The following is a 22,662-nucleotide window of genomic DNA, read 5'->3' on the forward strand; positions in this document are numbered from 1 at the left end:
GCGATGGACTCGTCAGCAGTGGCATCGGGTCACGGATGAGTCACTCTTTAGCCTGTTCCACCCAGACAGGAGGGCCAGAGTGTGGAGGAGGAGGTGTTGCATTTCTTTTTTCCATCAGTATATAGTAAAATATTATATTACCGTTATTATCCTAGCCCAAGACCAAATGTTAGTATTTAGTAGATTGATGTTTCTGATTATGTGTAACACTAAATAAGAAATGTAGAGATTGCAAGAAAAAAATTACAGCATATTTAAGGCGTGTTATCGGAAAACCAAGAAAATCCGTACTTTAAGGAAAACAACAAGAAGAAAAAAGCATGAATTTATTTATAGAACCAAAAAGAATTTATAGAACCAAAAACAATTTCATTTAAATATAGCCTGTACTTTTATTTGGATCTTTTAGCATATCCATACAAGATGGTGTACTTGTTTTGTGGTAGCAAGAGCTGGAGTACCTATTTGTGTTATAAAAACTTTGTGAAAGGTAATGGAAAAAGAACACGTACTGTACAGCCCCGCTATTACATATTAACAAATTACATTAATAGAGCACCTTCCTTCAGAAATGAAAGTTTACTTCTGGCAGACTACCTGCATCATGTGAAAATTGTTGCCCTTATGAAGGCAAAAAAATGACAGTGGAAAAAAAAATGCTTAGAAATTCCTCCTTGGCCCCCTGTGTGCAACCAGAGACCAAGAACAAAGCTGATGTATTTTTTTTTCAGCCTAAAATCAAGAAATTTGCAAAACTGTACAGAATGACTGACAAGCGTCTAATCCTCCTTTGACCAGGTGCTACCCGGGTCTCGCTAGAAAACATAAAAAGTGGTGTTCATCAATTATGTCATTCTAAAGCTGGTTGAAGTTTTTAGATTTTGTGTGGATTTCATGAGTATTAAACAAAGAAGAAGAAAAAGATGGTGGACACAAGATCTTGTCGTCTCCTGTTGGTCTTGTCAGGTTGGTCCCACAGATGTTTTACAGGACTTAGGAAAGAAGAAAGGCTGGTCCAGCAGAGACCTTAATATTGTTTTCTTGAAGTTGTAATCCAAGCACCGTGTGGCAGGAGGGATTCTGTTCAGTCATAATCCCACAAATGGTAGCTTCACACTATTGGTTTCTCAGCCAAGCACAGACACCAAATTTCTAAAGCTGTGGTTCTTCTTCTAGTAAGCAGGATAACCAGTGCAACAACACATCATCAATAGGGAGGAGCTCACCTGTATCGTGATCATGTTCCCTATTAGTGGGTGAACAATCCAGCTCTTCGTTGCATCAGTCTGTTGTGGAACCAGCGCTTCCTGACTGGTTTGCAGGATTTGAAGAACTGTAGGCTCAAGGATTTAGTAGACTGTGGTGCAGTAAGGTAGTGCTTAATCTGCATCATAAGCCATTGTAGTGTTAAAGGATGTTCCTCCCCACATCTCACCTCTGCCATGCAATCTGTGGTTCAGCAATGCAGCAGTCACCACTTCTCCACACACGTTGTCCTGCGGCAGGTCTCGGCCAAACGGCGTTCATCAGTGAGTAAAGTACTCTACTCCTGAACGACTCTTGTGCATGCCGATAAATTCTATTGCATGGGGCCATTTCCCCAAAGAAATGTCTCCCAGCCAACAATTACACAGATGGATCAGAGAGATCAGACAGATTTGACAGTGCCCAGATGACGTAGTGACCCCTGGCCCTCACAGTGACCTATCCCTCTGGGGATACTGTGGCCAGACCTCTAACTGGACATGATAGGCTGGTCTTAAAAAAACCTGCTGATCCACTGATTTTTCAAGCAGAAGCGCTCATCCTCTGATCCTCTTCTTTCACAGACAGGCTTCATTACTTAATATGGGCATAGTCATATCTTACACCACAAAGTCTTTTCTATGCATATTTGTCATTTTGTCATATTTTTCATTTTAGAGCAAATACCAAACAGTGAGCAGCTCATCATTTTATTTGATTTTAGCTCAGTATTGCGATGTCCTGCAGAGCAACACTAGTCAAGCAATAAAAAAAAACATACCTACATTTTACATTTAAATAATAATGACTAACATTTAAGTATGTCTTTTAGACTATTTCAAATTAATGTTATGTATTAACTGTAGTCTATCATGAATTTGATTTATATCTGCATTTCAGATTAACTGCGGACATACAGTACATTCCTCATTAGTAAAGCATTTGACCAGACCCAAAAGAAAACTCTTGACTTGGTGTCATTAAAATATTCCACAGTAATTTATCTTTGCTTTGAGCACAAGGGATTGAACCAAAAACATTCACATGACAAGGGGTCTCATTTGTGCTTGACAAAACTCATGTGACTTAGCTTTGGTTGTTAGGCCAGCTGTGCTCAGTAATCCAGTAAAACTAATCTGTCTTGTTTGAGGTTTGATTGATTTTTCTGTGTTATTCCTGGTAGAAATGGCTCATGATTGCCTTTTTTGTTGTGTGCTGAAGTCCCCCTTGTAGCCCCCCTATTCACTGTTCTATATGTGGCATTTAGACAGCTTGGAAATCCGCTGCAGATGCTTTCCATATTTGTTCAGAGCCTCTGTGATTCCAAATAGCAGCAAAGCAAAGCCTCACTAGAACAGGAGAAACCTTCAGGGCGGCCGAAAAGCAAAAAAAAAAAAAAACAATCCAGAAAACATCCGAATGGGAACAGATGAAAAAAGCAAGCTGAGCCCAGCCCCTAACACTATGAGCCAGACAGGCAAGCCTGGAGCAGAGAAGAGAGCAGATCACGCTCAAGAAAGCAAGGGAAACATGGAGAGAGGAAAGGGAAAGCTCAAGGCAGGCCAGAAGGAGGATTCCCATACTTGTTGTGGCTGTCGTTTTCCTTTACTGATTGCTTTTCTGCAGTTGATTTTAGGCATCTCCATAGCAGTGGTGGCCTTCATAATGACAGGCATCAGCTCCTCTTTGCTGACCAGAGAGACTCCACATTGGGCTGGGATAATTGTAAGCACAAATCCGATTCTTCTCTCTTTTTTTTTCCCTCCTAGTTTCGTTTCAAGGCGTCCCATCCTGAAATGGGGGGTAAAGTTGCATGATTTTGTAAGACTAATAAAGCTACATGCATGAAAGTGCTTGCTTGTCGAAACATTCCTTGCAAGAAGACGCATCAGACGGGGTTTTTTATATACCCAAGAGAAAGTTTTGTGAAATCAACAAGTTCCCCCTTCTTTGCCGTCCTTACTCCTCCCTGAATTTGAAATACCTCAGAAACCAAAATGAAAACTTTCCAACGTCTTTAGGCTTGTTGAAGGACTGGAGAGGTTTTATATTTTTTTAAGACTTACGGTTTCATATTCTGAACGTTTTATTGTTGACTTGAGGGGTAAGCTGATTGGATGAAGATATATGTTTTATTGGAATAAGTATTTTGGATTGTAACTCCAGGCAGCATAATTCGATTGTTTGTATTATTGGTAGTGCAATCGTGATATATGAAGACTTTGAGGCCTGTGATATTCTATTATACAGTAGTTTTCAGATACTCAACAACTTTACTATTCCTGATAGTATGTTTTTCTATAGTTTAGTTGTATATGAAATAATATTTTAGCAATAATAATAATGTCACCCGGTATATTTGTCACCGGTACTTGTATGTTATTATGATACCCAGAGGAAATGTTATTTTACTGTGTAAGGCATTGTTTAACTTACAGTACATTAGGCCTTAGATTGATTAAAGGTAGTTAATATAATTATATGAAGTATGAAAGTAGGAGTAATTGTCCATTTGTGAGGAAATGTGGTGAAAATAAGTTTATTTTTCATAGTAGAGATTGAATTAGCTGGGGTTGTTTAATTCTAGAGGTTTAGTAATGTGGGAAAAGTTAAGTCAGAAAGGAAGACTCGTACAAACTTTTTGGGTCACAAAAATGTTTCGGCAAGTATATCAATGGATTTTTCATTACCCTGATGGAAAAAAAAAAAGATGCTCCATTACAAGAACTAGCACTCTTAGTCTGTTTAACATTATTTTCCATAGTATTGCATTAAAGCATAATGACATACTTCTGCTTCAGATGTCACATAGGCTTAGATGACTCATGGCTAAATTGGTCCTCCCTGTGTAGTCACTCCCATCCCAAAATACTACACAGTGGAGTGTCCAGATCCAGTTCTGGAAGGTTACAGGATCTTGGATTCCTGTTTGTTTTCCATCTTCGCTGCCAGTTTTGCATTTGTTTGTGTAATTGCACCAATTGATCATTTGTGGTCAATATCGCTTAGCTACTAATTGGCATACATGCTAGGTAGGGTGAATGCCTTACTCATGTGCCTAGCCATTCTTATGTTTATTTAAAATTTAAAATGGACGCAGTAGCTGCTGGATGAAAACCCTGTTCATGTCTGCAGTGAAGTGTTTAAAAATGAAGAAAGGAGTCTTGACACTCAATTACTCTTTCGGGTTTGTTGTCCCATTGGCGCGCTCTTGTGAGAAGGGCCAAATGCAATCGCAAAATATGAACGTTCATTTGAACCCCTGTGCAATAAAATAAGTTTGTTTTTGTTCTTCAAAAATGAAATCCAGTGCCAAGGCAGCAACTGATTTATTTTGAGTATATGTGGCCTAAACCTTGGTGTTTTGCTGGAAGAGGAACGTATGACCTTGAGCAATGATAATGAGTCTTATTTTTCCCTATAGTCTTTATCAGATCATCATCATTTTATATGCTGTTCACGACCCCTAAGTGCTTTGCAATAAAACCAGAAAGCAAAAGCATAAGAAGCACACAAATGCATAATTTAACACAATAAATTACACCGAATTAAAAGCTAGCGTATAAAGTTTTAAGAGGGGATTTGAAAATGCTGACTGACATGCAAGATCCGATAGGGCTGGGAGATTAATCCACTGTCTTGAAGCAACAGAGCAAAAAGCATAATCTCCCAATGTCTCCCGGCGTTGAGGGCCTCGTTTTCAGAATTGAAAAAAGGCCAGAGTCCGGAGAGCGCGAGTGATGTTCAGGTGGGCAGGGAATTAATAGTTCACTAATGTAGTCAAGAGCCAAACCATTCAAGCCTTAAAACGTGTGCAGCAGTATTTAGATTTTTTAAATCCAAAGGGAGCCAGTGCAAGGAACCTAAAACACTAGAGATACTTAGTCGCATAATTTAATTTTGAGCAGCTGAGTTCTGAACGTGCTGGAATGTGTTCAAAATCTGTTTTGATACTCCAGAAAGTAATGAATTGCAATAATCAAGCCTGCAAATGACAAAAAAAAGTGCACTAGAGCTTTTCCGCAGGAAATCAGGAGAGACGGATACAAGCAATGTTACAAAAGTGGAAGAAAGACTCCTTTACAGGACATGAGAGAACACGAGTTCACATTTTTAAGGCTCAGAAAAAATGACATTTCCGTCAGTAGATTTCTGAGTAGAATAGTAGGACTGATTCCAACAATATCAGGAGTCGAAATGAAATTGGCACTGTTATGGAGTTTAGTAGAAATTAAAGCTGATGAAAAGGATTAGGACCAGGGACAGAGCCATGTGGGATGCCAGATGTGGCCAGTTTTTGTAGAGGACAAACAGTGATCAATTTGCACAAATCGTTTAATTGCAATTTAAACTACAACAAAGCAGTTCCAGTACTAACAACTGCCCCCTTTATACTCTGTACAACAAGATGGTGTCATTGAGGTCAGTAGGTTCATTAATCACATCTGAAGAATAATGTAAATCAGGTCGGATTTGTTGATACCCTGGAAAAGTCACTTTCATGGGATTGCCGCAATCAATCTCTCCATATTAGCCAGTGAGTCAGTTTTAGAGTTGTCTTGTTTTAAGAGGAGCCAGCGGCGTACTCTTTAAGCGCAGGATTTGAGGCCTGTGGATCTCCATAGACCTGGAGACAGTGTTGCAAACCTATAAAGGCAGCAATCCTGCAGTGATGATAGCATTCATGGAATTAAAAGTTTCATTTCTCAGGTTTCTCAATCCTAGACTACTATCTGATGCTTCATACTGAATCCCAAAACATAGGTTAACATGGGTGTGACAGACGACAATTGAGATCACAAATTGTACATCAGTTTAACGACACCTCAGTGGATTTGCTTTGTTTGTACTCTTCCTGTTTGTTGCATCAGAAGTCTATTGTCAGGTAAATGTATCATTTGATCATGCAGTGCACAGTCTATTCTTGTAGTTCTTACCAAATGTCCGGTGGTTTTCTGAGGGCAATTTCACAAATAAATGACACATAAGGCTTTGCAGCTGCATGAAATCTGGCCAGGTTTACCTGTTACCTATCCAAACCAACAATTTGAAAATAAAAACATTTTCAGATAATATGGGGAAATTAATATTTTAAAAAAATACACACTTAAAAGTAGTGATATAAACAATTGTGCAGCACTTGTATTTAATCTTGACTGCAAATTTACAACAATCACTTTAGAAATGTTTAAATAAATTTATTTGCTTCAAGCAACAGATATTTTATGTGCAGAAGAGCGAACAATCATTAATAATTATTTTAAGCTATGTATTTTACCAGCTATAATCATATTGCATAGCATTAATCCATTACGTAGAGTGCCACAATATAATGTCAAGTAAAATGTAGTTAATATTAGTCACTTAATGTTATTTTTTTCTATAAACCATTTTTGACCTCCTTTGGCCGCAGTTTAAAACAAAAGAAGACCTAGCCTGTTGCTTTATTTGATTCACCACATGAAAAACGCTAAAGATCACAAAGTGTCGCACAATGTCCTACAGAGTCCCACAGAGTCGAAAAACAAAACCTTTCCTAAAAAAGGTATAACTCTTTGTGGTTTGAGCTTGGATTAAAGTTATCCAATTGCTGTGGCCGCAGACATTTTTTAAATCTGCAGTGGAATCCAGGCTGACTGGCATTTGTTTGTTTTTGCTATGCTTGTCTTTCCCCAGTTTAAAAAGCAGAAAGACTTTACTTTAAAGAGGTTTGCCAGCAAGTTGATCTAAAGTGTAAATCACAATTGTCAGTGGAAGCTGAGTATGGGTTCAAATGTTTCAACAGCTCCTTTTAATATTCATGCAATGTACCAGATAGTACATAGGAATGCTTGAAGAAAAGAGGGATATTTGTTAAAATGCTTCACTTTTTGTAAGTATAGCAGAGAAGAAATTGAGTGAAATCAATAAACTCTATCATGACTGTACAAAGACTGATAGGGTGAATTTGATAGAAACAGTGTCTTTTGTTATCTTAGATTGTTTTCTGCTATTATACAATGAGCCAGTTCCAGAGATAGCCAGGAATACCCAAGCAATGACTTTATTTCCAACATTCTTCGTTTTCCCAGAAGTATTGAGGGTAAGAGTGTTTTGGAGCAAAGTGTTGCAGACAGATGAAACTAAAGTAAACCTTTGTCAGAGTGATGGAGAGGTGAAAGCAAGGAGAAAGAAAGCAGCTGCAGGTGCTCCAAAGATCACATCATCTGTGAAACACGAACACCTGTGGAACTGGTTCTCTTCTCCTAATGATGTAATGATGGCAGCAGCAGAATGGATTCTGACACAGAAACATTCAGCTTACTAGAAAAAAATGGTAGTGCTTCACTACAGAGTGACTCTATCGTATAGAGTATAGAGTATAGAGTATAGAGTACCTTTTTGGTTCTTTGGTGTTGATGTGTAAAGTTGTGAGCTGACTAATGTGGGGAAAAAAGCAACTTGTTGTTAGCAAAGCATTGTTGCACTATTAATAAGATTTGTCGAAGGAATTTGATTGTCTTTTTTAAGAGCATTCTGGAAAGTAAGCAAACAGAAACTGCAGCAAAAAACCTCATAATAAATACAGTAACTCATTAAATATGATTTAGCAATGACTGTGCAGAAATGTGGATCAACACAAGGTTTAACTTTCACACATTCCAGTTCTCAAAGTGCAGCAAGAACTCTTTCTTTGAATAAGCTAGGCTCTCTTTATTTCACCCCCTCTTGGGGCAATGCTTGGGGAAAAAAAGAATCGTTAAAGTAATAATGAATACATGCATGTAATTAAATTCAAGCATCCCCATGCAGTGCAAATCAAAAACTGTGGAATGCCTTGTCTTTCTGTACAAAACATTTGTGGCAAGTTTCATCTTTTAATTGATGCTATTTATAAGTAAAGGCTCCTGGATGAGAGAGGAAAGTCTGAACTATATTTATATGCCGTTTGATTAAGGGGGATGGTAGATCAACACAATTTGCAGTGTCTGCACATATTTGACTAAAACTTTAATGCTGTATCCATGCTGTGTGCTGAAGTGTGGGCTGAGGTAGGAGTGAAAAGAATGCATGAGCTTAAGAGTCCAAGACATGGTGAGTTTCCATATTCAATGACACTATGCTTTTCAGTTATTTCCTTATTGATATGTAACCCATTTTGTCACATGTTCACACTTTTACTCACTATTTTCTGCAATGCTATATATCTTTTAAAGAGTGATTCCAAATCTTTGTGCAGCTTCCAGTACCGAGAAAGCTAGCAAAACTAGACAGCCCCCCTCTGGCATTCCAGCAGCCTGGTGATGCTGAAGTCCCATTCAGACAAGAGTGTCATCTTGGGTTGAGATGTTGTGAATTATGACATCACAATAACAGGGCAAGCCTTTAAATGGGTGGAGCAATTGCAGTACAGAGAAGCATGGGAGAAGGGGGCAGCAGTGCTCAGATGTTCACCTGGGTATTTAAAATGAGGCATGAGCAAGGCTGTGGGATTCAATGGTTTTAGGGTACACTAAAGGGACCCTTTTTAGTTAGTTTTACGGTACACTAAAGGGACCCACTGGTCCCTTTCACTATTAACATTGTGAATCCAGAATCCAGATCACGAATCATGATTCTCAGAGGTGGTGTGACTTAACTGTGTTCGTGTAAAATGTGTATACTGCATGCAAGTGAAAATAAGTGATTAGACTAATCAGTGAAAGCAACACCTGTTGCTGGACTATTGCTTTTTATGGTTTACATTTCAGCTAATGTTTTGCTGATCATTTTTTAAATTATGTTGCAAGCATAGCTGTTATCCATTGTGTTAGTAAGAGACTTTAGAAAGTGGGCATGCATATTATTTAAATTGAAGTACTACTTTTTACATTTGGAATAAGTCAGCAGTAGTGATTTGTTCTGTTTAAAAAGATTGTCTTCTTTTGCAGGTTTGCTTGGTGTCCTTACTGGGGTTTTACTTGTATTGCATAACTTACCTACCAGATGAGAAGACATTTATGCAATTCATAGCCAAGGTGAGAAGGAGCATTAAATCACAAGCTCTGCAGATTTATAGCTAAAACGCCACACTGAGTTTCCAGTTATCCAGTCCTAAAATAAATGAGAATGTTTTCAACATTTTGTATAAAGTAGTTTCCCTCTGGTGCAGGATCCTATATGCTTTGTTTTAAACTGTTTTCAAATGAGTAGGTAAACTGAGTATTTTAAATACGCCTTTGACATTTGGCTTGAGCACCTGTGTAATCTACTGCATATATGAACAAATGCTGTGTGCATTGAGCTGTAAAGAATCACTACAAAAAAGAATGTTGGAATATTCAGAAACATTCGAAATTGCACACGAAGTGTGCAAAAGGCAAGTACAGTGTGATATGGAAGAAACATAACTAATGACATTTTGGATGGAGCAATGTTTTAGGAAATGCAGGGTGACCCACACATTTCAAATTTATCGTCATATCTACCTTCCTGAGTACAATTAAAACGCTTACTTGCGCGTTTCCTCACCTGACAAATGACACAACGGATGACATAAAAGATGACGTTAACGACGACGGCGAAAATGACGTAACAAAATGAACACTAAGTATTGGAGGCAGGAACCTGGCAGGAGCTATAATAAAAATAAAGCAGCATTCAGACAGCAGCAATGTGCAAAATTCAATTAGAGTCAAATACAATTCTTTCAACATTTAAGTCAGGGGTTACATCTATCTTCATGATGCTCATGGGCATATCAGAGTTCAAGTGGGGCAAAAACGTTTCAATAAAATGGCATTGAGAGAAAGCGTTCGAGAGTAACATTTCTCATTGGCGTTTGGCTTCCCTACAGCTGGTTTACTTCTTGCTCTGTGCCATCGGCCTGGTCCTTTCGGTGCTGGCTGTGGCCTTTGCTGGGTACCACTACTCGCTGATAAACGCCTTCGCCTGCTCAGAGGAGGAGGGTGCCTGCATCTGCAAACTGGACCCTGAAGACCCCATCGCCAGGACCTTCGTATACAGTGACGTGAGCGCCTGCTTCTCCATCACCAACACTCACAAGCTCTACCTCCTGCTGCAGATGGCTCTGAACCTCACCCAGGCTGTGGTGTGCCTGGTTGGCTGTTTCGTGATGTGGAAGCACAGGTACCAGGTGTTTTTTGTCGGCCTCCAGCATGGCTCTGGCAGCGAACAGCAGTGGCAGAAGGTGTAGTACTACACCAACTCTTTGAACCCTCCTCCACTGATCTCTCGCCCTTGCAGCAGGTACACATGGTCACTGAGAGACTGTGGGCAGCCTTCTTTTCAACAGGGGGGAAGACAACTGACTTCTCTCCCGATAAATTCCACCCCCAACGTTTGAATACAATCAGGTGTTTTAATTTCTCATGAGGGAAGGGTCTTTATTGTTGCAAGTTCACATGTGAGAAGAAGTGTTTTCAAAATGCTAACAGGTGCCAATGTTACTGCAGACAATGGTGCAGATCTTATACCAAAAACTCTTTCCTACAATTCTTTATGAGAGAACTATTGACTGACTGGAGTGACATTTTGAAGCTTAGAGTATTTTCTTCTAAACAAGTTCAGACGTCCACAACAGTTCGTTAAAATAAACCGGCTGCAGAAAATGTCAAGTATTGGCAACATTTGCAACATTTGCAAAGCAGACCCATAAACTTCTTTATCCTCCAGATATACTGTAGTATGTCCTCGCCAGAAGAAAGAATTCAGTCATTTTCAGGACTAGAAATTCGCTCTTTAGTTTTTTTTCTAATCAGCTCCTCATTTAAGATGATGATTAATAATTGGTAGCCACATTGTTGTTTTCTAAATTATTGCTGAGAGATGGAAGAATCACCTTTTCTCATTCAGAGGTACTGTAGGAATGACCACTCACTTTACATGTTTAAAGTTTGATTTGCTCTCTGATCATGTTGGTTCCATTCAACTCTTGTCAGTTGTCTCCTTCCGTCCACTTTCTAACCACCTTATCCAATTCAGGGTGGCATGGGAGCCGGAGCGTCTCCCAGCAAGCATTGGGCACAAGGCAGGATACACTCTGGATGGGACGCTAGTCCATTGCAGAGTACACACAGACTCAAACATCACGCACTCGCACCAGGGCCAAATAACCTACCACTCGGTCTTTGGACTGTGGGAGGACACCAGAGCACCTTGTGGAAACCAATTTCTGTGTCACTGTACCTCCCATCAGTTGTATCCTCACTACCAAATTTATATTGATTGCAAAAAAATCTTTAAAATGCCAATTCATCAAAATTGGCTACAATCTGGTCCGCTGTAGCACATGGACTCTCACGGTTCTCCGTGTCTTGATTACATGGTTAATTAGTTTTTACTATACAGTATGTTTTATATAAGATTGTCTGTATATACTATATAAGGCTGCAAGATGTGTCTCAACACATTATTTTCTAAGATCATTCCAGTTTCCACTGGTTAATGCCTTTTTTAAAAAAAAATTCAATGATTTCCAGATCTTGGTTACAAATTTGATTCTGTTTGGGAAAATATTTTAAAATAAAACCAAAATATTAGCCACTCCAGTGTGTGCTGACGATTTGCTGATCTTTGCATGTAGTCAGCTGTCCGGGCAAGGAGGGGTTTATCTTAGGTCATTGATCCTTTTAACTCATTTTAACTTCATTTTTGGAAAAACAACAGTGGTCTGCTGACACATATGGTAGGTTTATGCGTACAGCCTTGTCTTCCACATCAGTGAATAAAAGCCTACACTGTGTAAAATGTATAGACGCAAAAGAGACAGCTGGAAAACTGTTTAAAAGTTAGTTATGCAACAGAACTACAGTATGCTTTGCATAGTTGAAGAGCATTTGAAGAACATTGGAAAGTATGATGTTTTACCTGTGAATGTTTTGTATTCAATGTACAGTATTCCTACTGCTTTAGCTGACCCTAGAGACAGGGGGTGTTGTTCAATGTGGTACTGAGTCAGAGGAGAGAAGGTGGAGGGGCTGTTCTGCCAAACATGAAAAATATTTAAGCCATAATTAATATTGTACATTGCTTTTGTGAACCAATAAATTTAACTAAGTACTTATATTTGGTAACATAGGGGTTCATCCCAGCAAGCAGTCCTTCAAATTGCCTGGTGAAAGCTATACAGTACATTTTCTTATCAGGGCATATGCAATAATTTAATATGATCACACAGCCTCAATTAATATTTGAATAACGAACACGAACCGATTTTTTTTCCTTTTTCTTTTTACGGGTGATGTGACTGCCCGATCCATGAGGGAGATTAAGCTGTTTAGCCGTGCTCTCCAGTAATAAAATCAAAATCTGCCCCACACACTGCCCTTTGAATTACTAAACCTGCACGGTTACTTTGTGAAACCCAGGAAAGGTCGATGAAGTTGCTACCAAATGTGTAAATTGATAAGAACTCCTACAGTGAGCTTAACTGGAATTGCTCTACATTGAAGAGTCTGTTCTCTAACAGGCAGTAAAGTGTTGTTACCCTTAAGTCTCCAAGACCTATAGATTTTTATAAATGTTTTATAAATGTTTTTTAAAATTGTGGTATTTTCCTGAAAAATTGTGTTAAACTTTGATAACAAAAAAGTTATGCAGGTTATAATAACAAGTTATGCAGGTGTTAGAACTCAAATACAGTATAAAGCTACAAGCCCCTATGCTGGCTTTATCTATCACAGCTGTTTAAAAGAGTTACTTAGGAATACTATATCTTTTTACTTTTTATGTGTACAGTTAATAGCAAAATTATTATAAAATTATAAAAACCTTTAAAATTAGCATTGAAGTAACTCTTTTAGTGAGACCTTTAGAACCTTTTTATTCCTCCTGATAATTGTTTGGTTTGTTTCTGTGGTTTCTGTGATTTTAAGCATGTTTTGAATACGTTTTTTTTCTTTTTTGCACCTTGCTGGCTCTTTAGAGTATTGACAGTAGTAGACCCAAAGACTTAGAGTTATTAAAGGAAAAAAGGAAATCTGTGTTCTTAGAAACTCTGTTTGCAATCTGCTTCCATCTCTTCACAATGTGCCTTCACATGATCACCAGTTGCGCCTTGGTAGGCCTCAGCTCAGGGTGTAGGCAGAAAACTGGGCCCCAGCCCAAAACTTCACATCACGAGGGCATGATGGAAACAGTAAGTAACTGCACAGCAGAAGAGGTTATCAGCGCAACTGCCTGAATAAATTCTAGTTCTGTAGGACGTACTCAAATGTAACAACAAATTATGTTGTTACGAGTTGTGCACATCACAAGAGAGTAATCACACGGTAGTGAGCCTTAATTAATTTGTTTTTGTATTTTGTTTGTCATTTTAGAGGGCAAAAAGTTAATAACAAAAAAAACAGTCAGGTTTGGAAGGAAAGGGGGACTCCGACACGCGATATTTGCGTCACGTAATGAGCACCAGTTAAATGTTGTACCAGTGAACAATGCTTCTGTGGTCTGTGTCACTTAGATTGGACTCCACCATGACTGAGACATCCCAGCTCTTTTAGAGATTTGTTTTGCAAAAACAACAAAAGAAAATAACATCAGGGAACTGAGTCTGTCAGGCTGAAACTGACATAAATGATGTAGTACAGTCTTCTAGTACCCTGTATTGCAACAGAGCCTGCAATCTCACATTCCACTCCTAAAAATATCTGGATTAGCTTTAATTTTTCCAGCTTTCCAGGACATATTTGAATATTGAATGCTGGGTCATGACTCATCACAGGATTCTGCTGAGCTGTTTTTGACAAGGGTAACCACTGAGGTCTCAGTAGTTCATCACAATGCCTACATAATTTGGCTATACACTATTCCTCAGAGGTCAGAGGGCAAACACCTGATGAACACTGTAAAACTGAGCTGTAAAATGATCCTACGTTTCCTGTTCAGCTCGGTATTTTAGTACATAAAGCCTTATATTTGCTACTCGTGGCAAATTTTTATATAAAACATTGTGTTCAAACTTAAAATATACTGTTTTTCAATATCAATATTTTGTTTGTGTAGTCTTTTGAAGAGTTTTTTTTCCCTCTTTTTTAAATAAACGTCGTCTATCTTGAAGTTCAGAATTTGGTTCTGTAGTCTTTTTTTTGTTCGGGACTGATAGGGAGATGGGCAGGCGTCTTCAGTCTTCAGTGATATAGAAACCTGCTCTGGGCATCATCGTATTATTAGGTCCTGTACAACAATAAAATGGAACCTTGTCATAAAAACATCTGAATGGTTACAAACATGTGGAGGCCATTCGGCTTGTGTTTTCAGAACAAATGACCAATAAATGGCGTGTGTTTCTGAGAAAAGAAAATACAGTGATGTCGGAGGTGAAAAAGCATTAGGTGCTTGACTCGGGGCTATTGTTTGAATAGATACACTGTATACAGAAGCTATATATATATAAAACTTAATATTATAATAATATGGGGAATGGGACAAGAGCAGTTGCATTTATTGCAAAGGATTGCATATTTTTTTTTCATTCTCGTGAGATCTCGTGATTTTGTGCGTGAGCGGCTTCTTATGTTTACAGCCAGATATGAAAAAAGCAGTTGCACAGGATGCAGGGATGTCGGGAACTGAAGGAGTTTCTGCACATGCATCGAGCGCACTGGCAATTAGGTGCAGCAAGATTACATCAGACAGCAGTGTGAGCACATGTCAGGAGCGCAGCCAGCGGATGTGTGCTGTGTGCGTGGTCTGCAGGGAGGTTACACAACAATGGACCAAAATCATAGGAGCTAAAAAGATCTTGAGAGAAGGCAGAAAAGTGAGGGAAGTGTCATTCGATTACTGAATCTCTCCTCTGGACCTTCGATCAGCATCACTTTATGAATATCCTCTACGTTTGTGGCACTCAAAAAAAACATAACAATAGCCAAGGTCCATTTTCTCCCAACGTATTGCATTTTTGTCATTTCCTAGTTCTTTAAATTGTGCTGGATCCCCAGCAGTCTGGAGCTAGGGATGGATCCAGTCTGTGCTGGATCCTTAATGGTTTCTCTCAGAACATGTGTGTCAGACATGACTCTGAAACCTCTACCTGGGACTGACCAAGTGGAATTAACAAGGTGCTACAAGGCGGGCTCATCTAATTGTATGTGTGCCTGGCCTCCTCTCTTACTTCAGAACATTTATAATGTGCTGGCTTCCCTGTTACTTTTTGGAACAGCTGCGCACTCCAGTAGTTTTGCACGGTTCGGACTCGAACGCCTTCAGGACCAGCTGTACAGCAGCGAGTGCTGTTATGGCACACAGACACCACAGTTTCGTGACGTGCTGCAGCCTCCCACAGTTCCACCAGGCTTCCTTACGCAGGCCGGGCCTGTCCAATAACGCTTCTGTCAACTGTCACAGACTGAGTCATTGGGAAATCCCAGTGGTCAGTGGATCCTGTTTTGAAACCAGAGAACCTTAATGGTTTCTAAGCGAAGGCACATACAATACAATCAAGATTTTTTTTTTGTTTTCTGGTTGCTTATTTTGAAGATGCTAAAACAAATGTCCTACAGTTTTGATCTTCTAGGATATGTTGACACCTCTAGGGTGCAGGGCTTAAGTCGACTTTTATTTGTGGTGTGTGTGAAGGTGGTTCATTTTTGGTGTGTGTGTTTGATCCCTTTTTCTATTAAATCCTGGGTTACTGTGCATGATTATGCAACACGTGCAGCCATCTCCCCCAAACTGCATTACACAAGTTTCCCTTTGTTAATTAACGGTTTCCAGCATCTGGAGGAAGGAAGGTTATGTGCTTGAGCCACCAATTTTTCTACAAACTTGTAGAAACAAGTATAATGATTGATTCTTATCAAACATGAGACCTTTTCTGTTGCACTATTCGTGTTCTATCAACTAGCATAGAAACACACATTTCCTGGAAAGTAAATGTTCCTGAATGGTAAAAAGCAAGCCACATCAATGAATATTTGAATACTTCAGATTAACACACAGCCTGTAGGTCATGTAACATCTACAAAATGTTTCACACTGTGCATTTATAAAATTGCTGTACTATCAAAACTTTACTAACAGCAAATCTTAGCTCTGAGGACATTTATTGTACATTTGACCAAAATGTCTAGTAACTGGTTTAGAAGATTCAAGCAAAGCACAAGGCACATTTACAAATAAGTACCTCTGCCAGGCTAATTATACATATGTTTCATTGAGGCCAATAGGTTCAATAAAGGTCTGTATGGATGGAATTTCCATGCATTTAAGGCAAACAAATAATATAATCTTTCCACCTTGTATAAACAAAGTGTTTAACACTTAAAAACATTTAATTTGTTAAAAACACAGGAAAACATGACAACTCATGACACTGTTCAAATGATGGACAGCTTTTTGGACACACACACACACACTTCCCCTACTGCGCATGAGGAACAAAGAAAAGGAAGGCCAAGGAGCTTGGGGTGAATCAGAATATGTTTACTTTCCAATTATAATTCTACCCTGAAAAAGGGACACTCTCACCTTTAACTCCATCCACTTTACATAAATGCTATCTCTTTAGATTGCGGGCACATACAGTATACACTTTCAGTAGTTAATGCATGTTGATTAACATATTACTCAATTTTATACAGTACATGCAGTGATGTAAAGGTTAGCATGCTCTTAATATTAGCTAGCAGATGGGTGCCAGTCTATTGTAGTTCACACTCCTCACTCCTCGCAAACTGCTACTGAAGAGACTCCTCAAGCCTGCATGTCAGGTCTTTCTGTTGTCAATATGCAATAGGTCAGCGGCAGGTTTCAGAACACTCTCTTACCTCTCTTATTCCTCTTGCTTGCCATATGCTTTTAACAACTCTCAGAGGAGATTTTTTTTTTCCTGGCAGGGACAGCTTGCCTGAAAAAGGACAATCCAAGCAGAAATAATAGAGGAAAAGCATGGTGCTCACTTGTTAGGGAGGATTTGCTATGACCCTCCATCAACTATCATGACATTAACTGTGGGGAACCATCCCCAATTCAAACTTCCTGGAAGCCATAAGGATTAAACAGTCAGTGCAAACTCTTTAGAGGCATGAGTGAAACTTTTTTTTAAATATCATTTTATTCATACAACAAGAAATGATTCTCTAGGTGTAACCCAGTATTATTGTGACTAGATTGAAAGAAAACAGTCCAAGTATTCTAAAAGTCTTACTTAACTAACAAAAAAAAAGAATCATTCTGCAACTTTCTAATCCAAGTCTCAAATAACAACAGGACTACTTTATAGCAAGATAAAGAGCCTTGCAAAACTATTCCCACTCTGCTAATAATCACATTTTGATGAATGCATGCAACAAATATATATATTTTTTAAAGTTTATTCAGAACTGTGTTCAATTGAACAATTAAATGTAGCGGTGCTTTAATGTCAGTAAGAGTTGTGAAGGAAATATGCAAAGAGAAATGTACTGGTTACAGAAATGTTTGGCTCCCTAATTCAGTACTTGGTAGAAAGACCTTGGGCATCAAGTACTGCTGACAGTATTTCTGAATGGATGTTTACCAGCTTTGCACAGTGGGATGATGTAATCTTTGCCCATTCATTATGGCAAAATTCCTTCAGTTCCAACAGGCTTGCTGGGGATCATAATATTCTACAAATATTCATGTCTCACCATTAAATATTCTATTAGGTTCAACTCAGGACTTTGTCTTGGCCACTCAAGAACATGACTTCTGCTCTTATCAAAGCAGCGCAGTGTGGTTTCGGCTTTGTGCTTCAGATTATCTATCGCCTTGCTAAAATGTAAATTTGACCCAGTTTTAGATTCTAAGGTAACTCGAATAGGTTTTCCTCTGAAATTCACCTGTAGGTTGCTCAGTCATCAGTCAGTCCCCACTGGTGACATGCTGTATATCCCTAGCCTGTTTGCTGCTGACCTGATAATGTGCCTTTTTAGGATTACTGTATGACTTTCTGCATTTAGATAAAAAATCAATTTACTGTATGTCTCTTCTGTCCATGTCTGCAGTATATTTTTGATAAGTAGTCATATTTTGACACTTCTGTTTAAAACTTACTAAAAAAAGTCCTAACAATTAAGCAATCTCTGAAACAATTCAATAAGGAAGGTGTTTTGAACAATTCAATAAGGAAACTTTAAATTTATGAAAACGTTCAAAGGCTGTTATGATATTGTTATAAAAAAGCACAAGTGTACCTTATGTTTTTGATTCATGGAGTCCTAATTAGGATGAGAATGAATCTTTTTTTAGTTTTGATAATGCATTGTGAAGGTTGTCATCTTTCAATTTGTTTCAATGACTTTTTTTGTCTATGCATTCAAAAATGATTAATTGTATTCTGCTTTCCACGTTCAGCTTCATTTTGTAGCCTTTAAAAGAACCAGCTTAATCTTTTTAGAGATGCTGTTGACCAACCTACAGGACTGCGATATTAAGATACAGAAATGAGTTCATACCATAAGTCATTGGCCTGATTGATATGCCCAAGAAACATTTCCTCTTTTTCTTGCAGTTCTGGAAAAGGCAGCATAACACTTTCAATCTTTCTCCAACTCCAACACAATTACCTAAAGTTTAAAGAGGAGAACCCTGAAAACAAGTATTCAGAATTATATTATTGCTTGAATGAGCCATCCTAATTAAAATCCATAAGCTAAACCAGTTTGATTTCAAGGTATTTCATTACAAAAGTCACAAACAAAAGGCAGTTAGGCCCATCTAATACATTTTTAGTAGCTGGCGGCCAATTGGTCCGAGAACCTTGTCCTTCTTTTTTTGAAAGATGTAAGAGGTCAGGCTTCAATGGGTTGCTTGTTCCATACTCCCACAACCCTTTGTGTAAAGAAGTGCCTCTGGTTTCTGTTTTAAATGCCCTTCTGCATGGCTTCCACTTGTGTTCTTTGATTCAGATAGCTTTGTCAGTGTCTTTGAGGAGTTTGAATACTTGGATAAGGTTCTCCATTATATTTAGTCTTCTCTTTTCTAAACTACAAAGTTTCGAGATCGTTACACGATCAGTTAAATCTGCATCTACAGCTTTCTTGTGCACCCGGCCATTAAGCCTCACTGGTCCCGCAAGTTGTTTTTAGACCTTTTCACAACTCATTCCGCTCCACGGACAGCAGATGTTTTCAAAAGTCAAAGTCAAAGTGGTGACTTGAGGTTTTTTTTATGACCAAGCACACCGACACAAACACAAATAAACACCCCCATGTTTACATGCCACACAGAACACACATGGTAAGCAATATAAAACAAAAACAATACTTTATTAAGACAAAGATTCTGTTTTCAGCAGCAGAAAAAAAACTTTTAAACATAAATTTGGCAATATATAATTAACAGATACAAACGCCAAAGTCTAGTAGTACTGTTAGGTATGAGAAGTACTAATTTGCCTACACAATTCAACCAAAGGTAGATTGCACAGATTAAGTGTTATTTCAAAACCACGGATTTGAATTTTCTCAAATAACAACATAAAAAAAAGTTTTTTCTCCCTTTTTTAATCCAAGTCCAGGATGAAGCTGTCACACAGATAACAACCATTATCATTAGATTTACATTACTGTTCTGTACCATCTTTGAATTTATTAACTGGGTTTTTCCTAATTGTTGCCAAACAAAGAAGACTCGCACCAAGAGCAGTATACCGTTACTGTGTCAGATGAATGCCAACTTCTGTGACCACTGACAGCCCCTGTTGTAAACGAACCTCCAGCACAGTTATTCATTTCATTTAAATATTAGACAGGGGACATTCCTTTCCTCTGAAGCACAAACAAATCAGCAAGTAAGAAGGATGTTAAGTATGTTGTAAACTATTTTAACACTGTTCGCTTTGAGTTGAAGACAAATGATAGAATTTGCATAAAAGAGCTATTTCATTTTGCACTAATGAGAAATCCACTAGAAAACCAACAATTTAACTCTGAAAACAAAATTACATATTTCGCATATAAAAATATCAACCTGGTGTTCAATAAAAAAAAACAGTAGGTGTGTCGATTTTCACCATGATATTCGTTCTGTTTTCAACAGATTTAATGTTTATACCTGCAATCAATTTTTTTTCAAGTAAAATCCACAAAACATCCAACATCACCTTTTCAGATCATCGTAAAATCATTTTTGCTTTATTTTTCAACTATTTACAGTATCTTTATACAAAAGGCACAGAATTCAGAAAAACTATTATTTCCATCTTGTGATGCTAAAATCCACTGGAACTACAACAGGCAACTACATTTCAGTGTTTTTTTGGATTGAAGAAGGCAGAAGTTGTGAAATCAATGTACTGTACAAATGCTTGTCAATTATCCAAATGAAACATTTTTATGATCTGAATTAAAGGATAAAGGTATATGGTGTTGGTGTCTTTTTTTCAAAGCAGCAGCATAGAGTGATGCTTATAATTCAGGGCTTCAGATTGGAAGGTTGTTGGTTCAAAACCTTATTTTATTCAGAATACTCCAAATGCCGTGCTGTATAAATTGATCTCTGGGTTTTCACAGTAAATGAAAATTTGTCCTCAATTTACCTATCAGTCTAAATAAAGAATTAAAGGCCTGTTACATCTGTTACATTTCCCTGTGAGGAAAAAATACAGTTTTATCTAATACAGGAGGAGAATGGGTGAAGGGTAAAGACTGTGACTTACGAGAAGACAAGTCAAAAGGAATATCTTCGTTTTGGCCCAGGATTGATTCCACAGAACACACTCCCCTTAGTAAACAGTTTAAGTAACTTGATAAACTTAACATGAAAGATGCTTGCATATACAGTAGCGTTTCATGTAGAGAATCTTCAAAACATACCAATTTGCTCTGTAAATTTAAACTGAGGATCTCACAGAAAAGATTCAAAGTGTTTCTCTCTTCCTGAAACATCCACCATACAGAGCTGATGCTTGGTGCCCAGTATTCTGAAAAAATATCAAGACAAATTTATGGTTCCAAAGGAGGAAACACCTGGTTATTCTGTCAGGCAGTTAGTTAGAAGCGTGGTGATATCCAATACATCAGTATGTGTGCACAGTCCAGTCATTCGAGGATTTAAAATCTGAATCTTGTTTCTAATATCCTTAAATATAATTTAATTGTACATACAAGCAAAAAGCATTTAACAAGTGTTTTCAAGGCTTTAAAAGAATGTTCTAAGGCTTCCAGCACAGAGAAATAAAGCCCACCAGTAACAATACTCCCTGCCAAACCTTTAAAAACTATCAGGAGTGCGGGAGAAGTTTTCACTGCAAACACAGTCTTTGTCTGCCGGTGAAAATCTAACAGGCTGTGCAATTCCATAGCATCTTATTAATAAGACCCGACATATAAAAGAAATCTTTAGGTACCACTGCAATGGTACTGTAATCCCTGCAGCACGTTCCAGCTACTCCAGAGAGGATCCAGGACTTGAAGGGCTCATATCCACTGCCCGAGATACAGCAGCAGCATGTAACAGAACGAGCTCAACATCAGCACCCAGTTACTCATCATGTTGTGGGGAAAACCAGGTTCGGTGCGTGTTGCTTGAGGGGGGTGGGGGCAGGGGAGGGTGGTCTCGCCCTCCGGGGGGTTAATGCGCTGGCATCTGATGGTTTGCCTGGGGGGAACTGGAGCCCAGAAAGCCCAGCCTCTGCTTGTTCTTCCTCTGCTCTGTCATCTGCAAAGAGAGCCGGGAGAGGACACTGGATGAGATCCTATACACTGAACAATGCTCAAGGCCTTCATGTACCTCTTCCTTTCCTGCTTACTGGTACACTGAGCTGTTTTTCAGGCACTTGCATGAGTTTATGGCCCATCCACATTAAAAGTATTTAAATGAATTGGTAGCTAACAGGCACTTAATTACATCCATGCTGAAAAGAGAAGAAAGGAAACGTAAAGTTTTGGCAATGGAGCCTTCTTCGTGTGTGAGCCTTCCTCGTTCACACCCGAAGAAGGCTCCACAGCCGAAACGCTGTGTTTACTTTCTTCTCTTCTCAGCACGGAATAAACCCATTGTTCCTTTGCAGTCTACGCATGCAGACGCAGCTCCCCACCTGAACTACTTAATTACACCTACACTTTGTTTCCAGATACAGATTCAGTCAGTAAGAGGTGAAATGAAAAAGCTTTCATGCTTTTACAACACGCACTGAGGAGGGTGAAATCCAAGGCTACTGTATTAACTTTGTATTTACTTCTCTCCTTTGCCTATCTCAGTGACCACTGTGACCGACTGTGGCTGCGCTGGTGTCTGCTTTAGGAATAGGGGAAACCGCCAAATGACCAGTGCAAATATCAGCCTGTGCTGCACTGTGCATTCAGCTCCAGTTTGTTTTATCACTTCAAGAAACTGCTATTTAAAAGGCCATTTAACTGAAGCATCAAACATTCACAGGTGGACCAGCAACACTACATGATCAAAATGGTACAGACACAGAAGGGATTTCTAGCCATCTAGTTAAGATGGTGACACTATAGCTGCAAAGAAAAA

At 38.6% G+C, this 22,662-nt stretch overlaps 2 protein-coding genes across 4 annotated transcripts in view; one reads left to right on the top strand and one right to left on the bottom strand.

Moving 5' to 3' along the window:
• Positions 1–2,544: 2,544 nt before the first annotated feature.
• On the top strand, positions 2,545–14,282 carry sspn (sarcospan (Kras oncogene-associated gene)). The gene is made up of 3 exons (XM_088922827.1): positions 2,545–2,970; positions 9,156–9,242; positions 10,061–14,282. Exons 1-3 carry the CDS (start codon positions 2,665–2,667, stop codon positions 10,418–10,420), a joined length of 753 nt encoding a protein of 250 aa, XP_088778953.1. The 5' UTR covers positions 2,545–2,664; the 3' UTR covers positions 10,421–14,282.
• A 5,153-nt stretch (positions 14,283–19,435) lies between these two features.
• The window catches only part of itpr2 (inositol 1,4,5-trisphosphate receptor, type 2), a 165,432-nt gene continuing 162,205 nt past the window's right edge, over positions 19,436–22,662 (bottom strand). For all 3 annotated transcript variants that reach the window (XM_088922826.1, XM_088922825.1, XM_088922824.1), the window contains one exon: positions 19,436–21,846. In XM_088922826.1, the coding sequence (XP_088778952.1) occupies positions 21,760–21,846 (87 nt within the window). In that variant the 3' untranslated portion in view covers positions 19,436–21,759. The remainder of the gene's footprint in view (positions 21,847–22,662) is intronic.

The sequence above is a fragment of the Atractosteus spatula genome, chromosome 8 (genome assembly GCF_055471065.1).
Source record: "Atractosteus spatula isolate fAtrSpa1 chromosome 8, fAtrSpa1.hap1, whole genome shotgun sequence".
Classification (NCBI taxonomy): Eukaryota; Metazoa; Chordata; class Actinopteri; order Semionotiformes; family Lepisosteidae; genus Atractosteus; species Atractosteus spatula.

Coding starts and splice junctions, on each gene's coding strand:
- sspn (XM_088922827.1), top strand. CDS start 2,665: ATGGGAACAGATGAAAAAAGCAAGCTGAGCCCAGCCCCTAACACTATG. Junction 2,971..9,155: donor CACATTGGGCTGGGATAATT/GTAAGCACAAAT, acceptor CTTCTTTTGCAG/GTTTGCTTGGTGTCCTTACT. Junction 9,243..10,060: donor TTATGCAATTCATAGCCAAG/GTGAGAAGGAGC, acceptor GCTTCCCTACAG/CTGGTTTACTTCTTGCTCTG.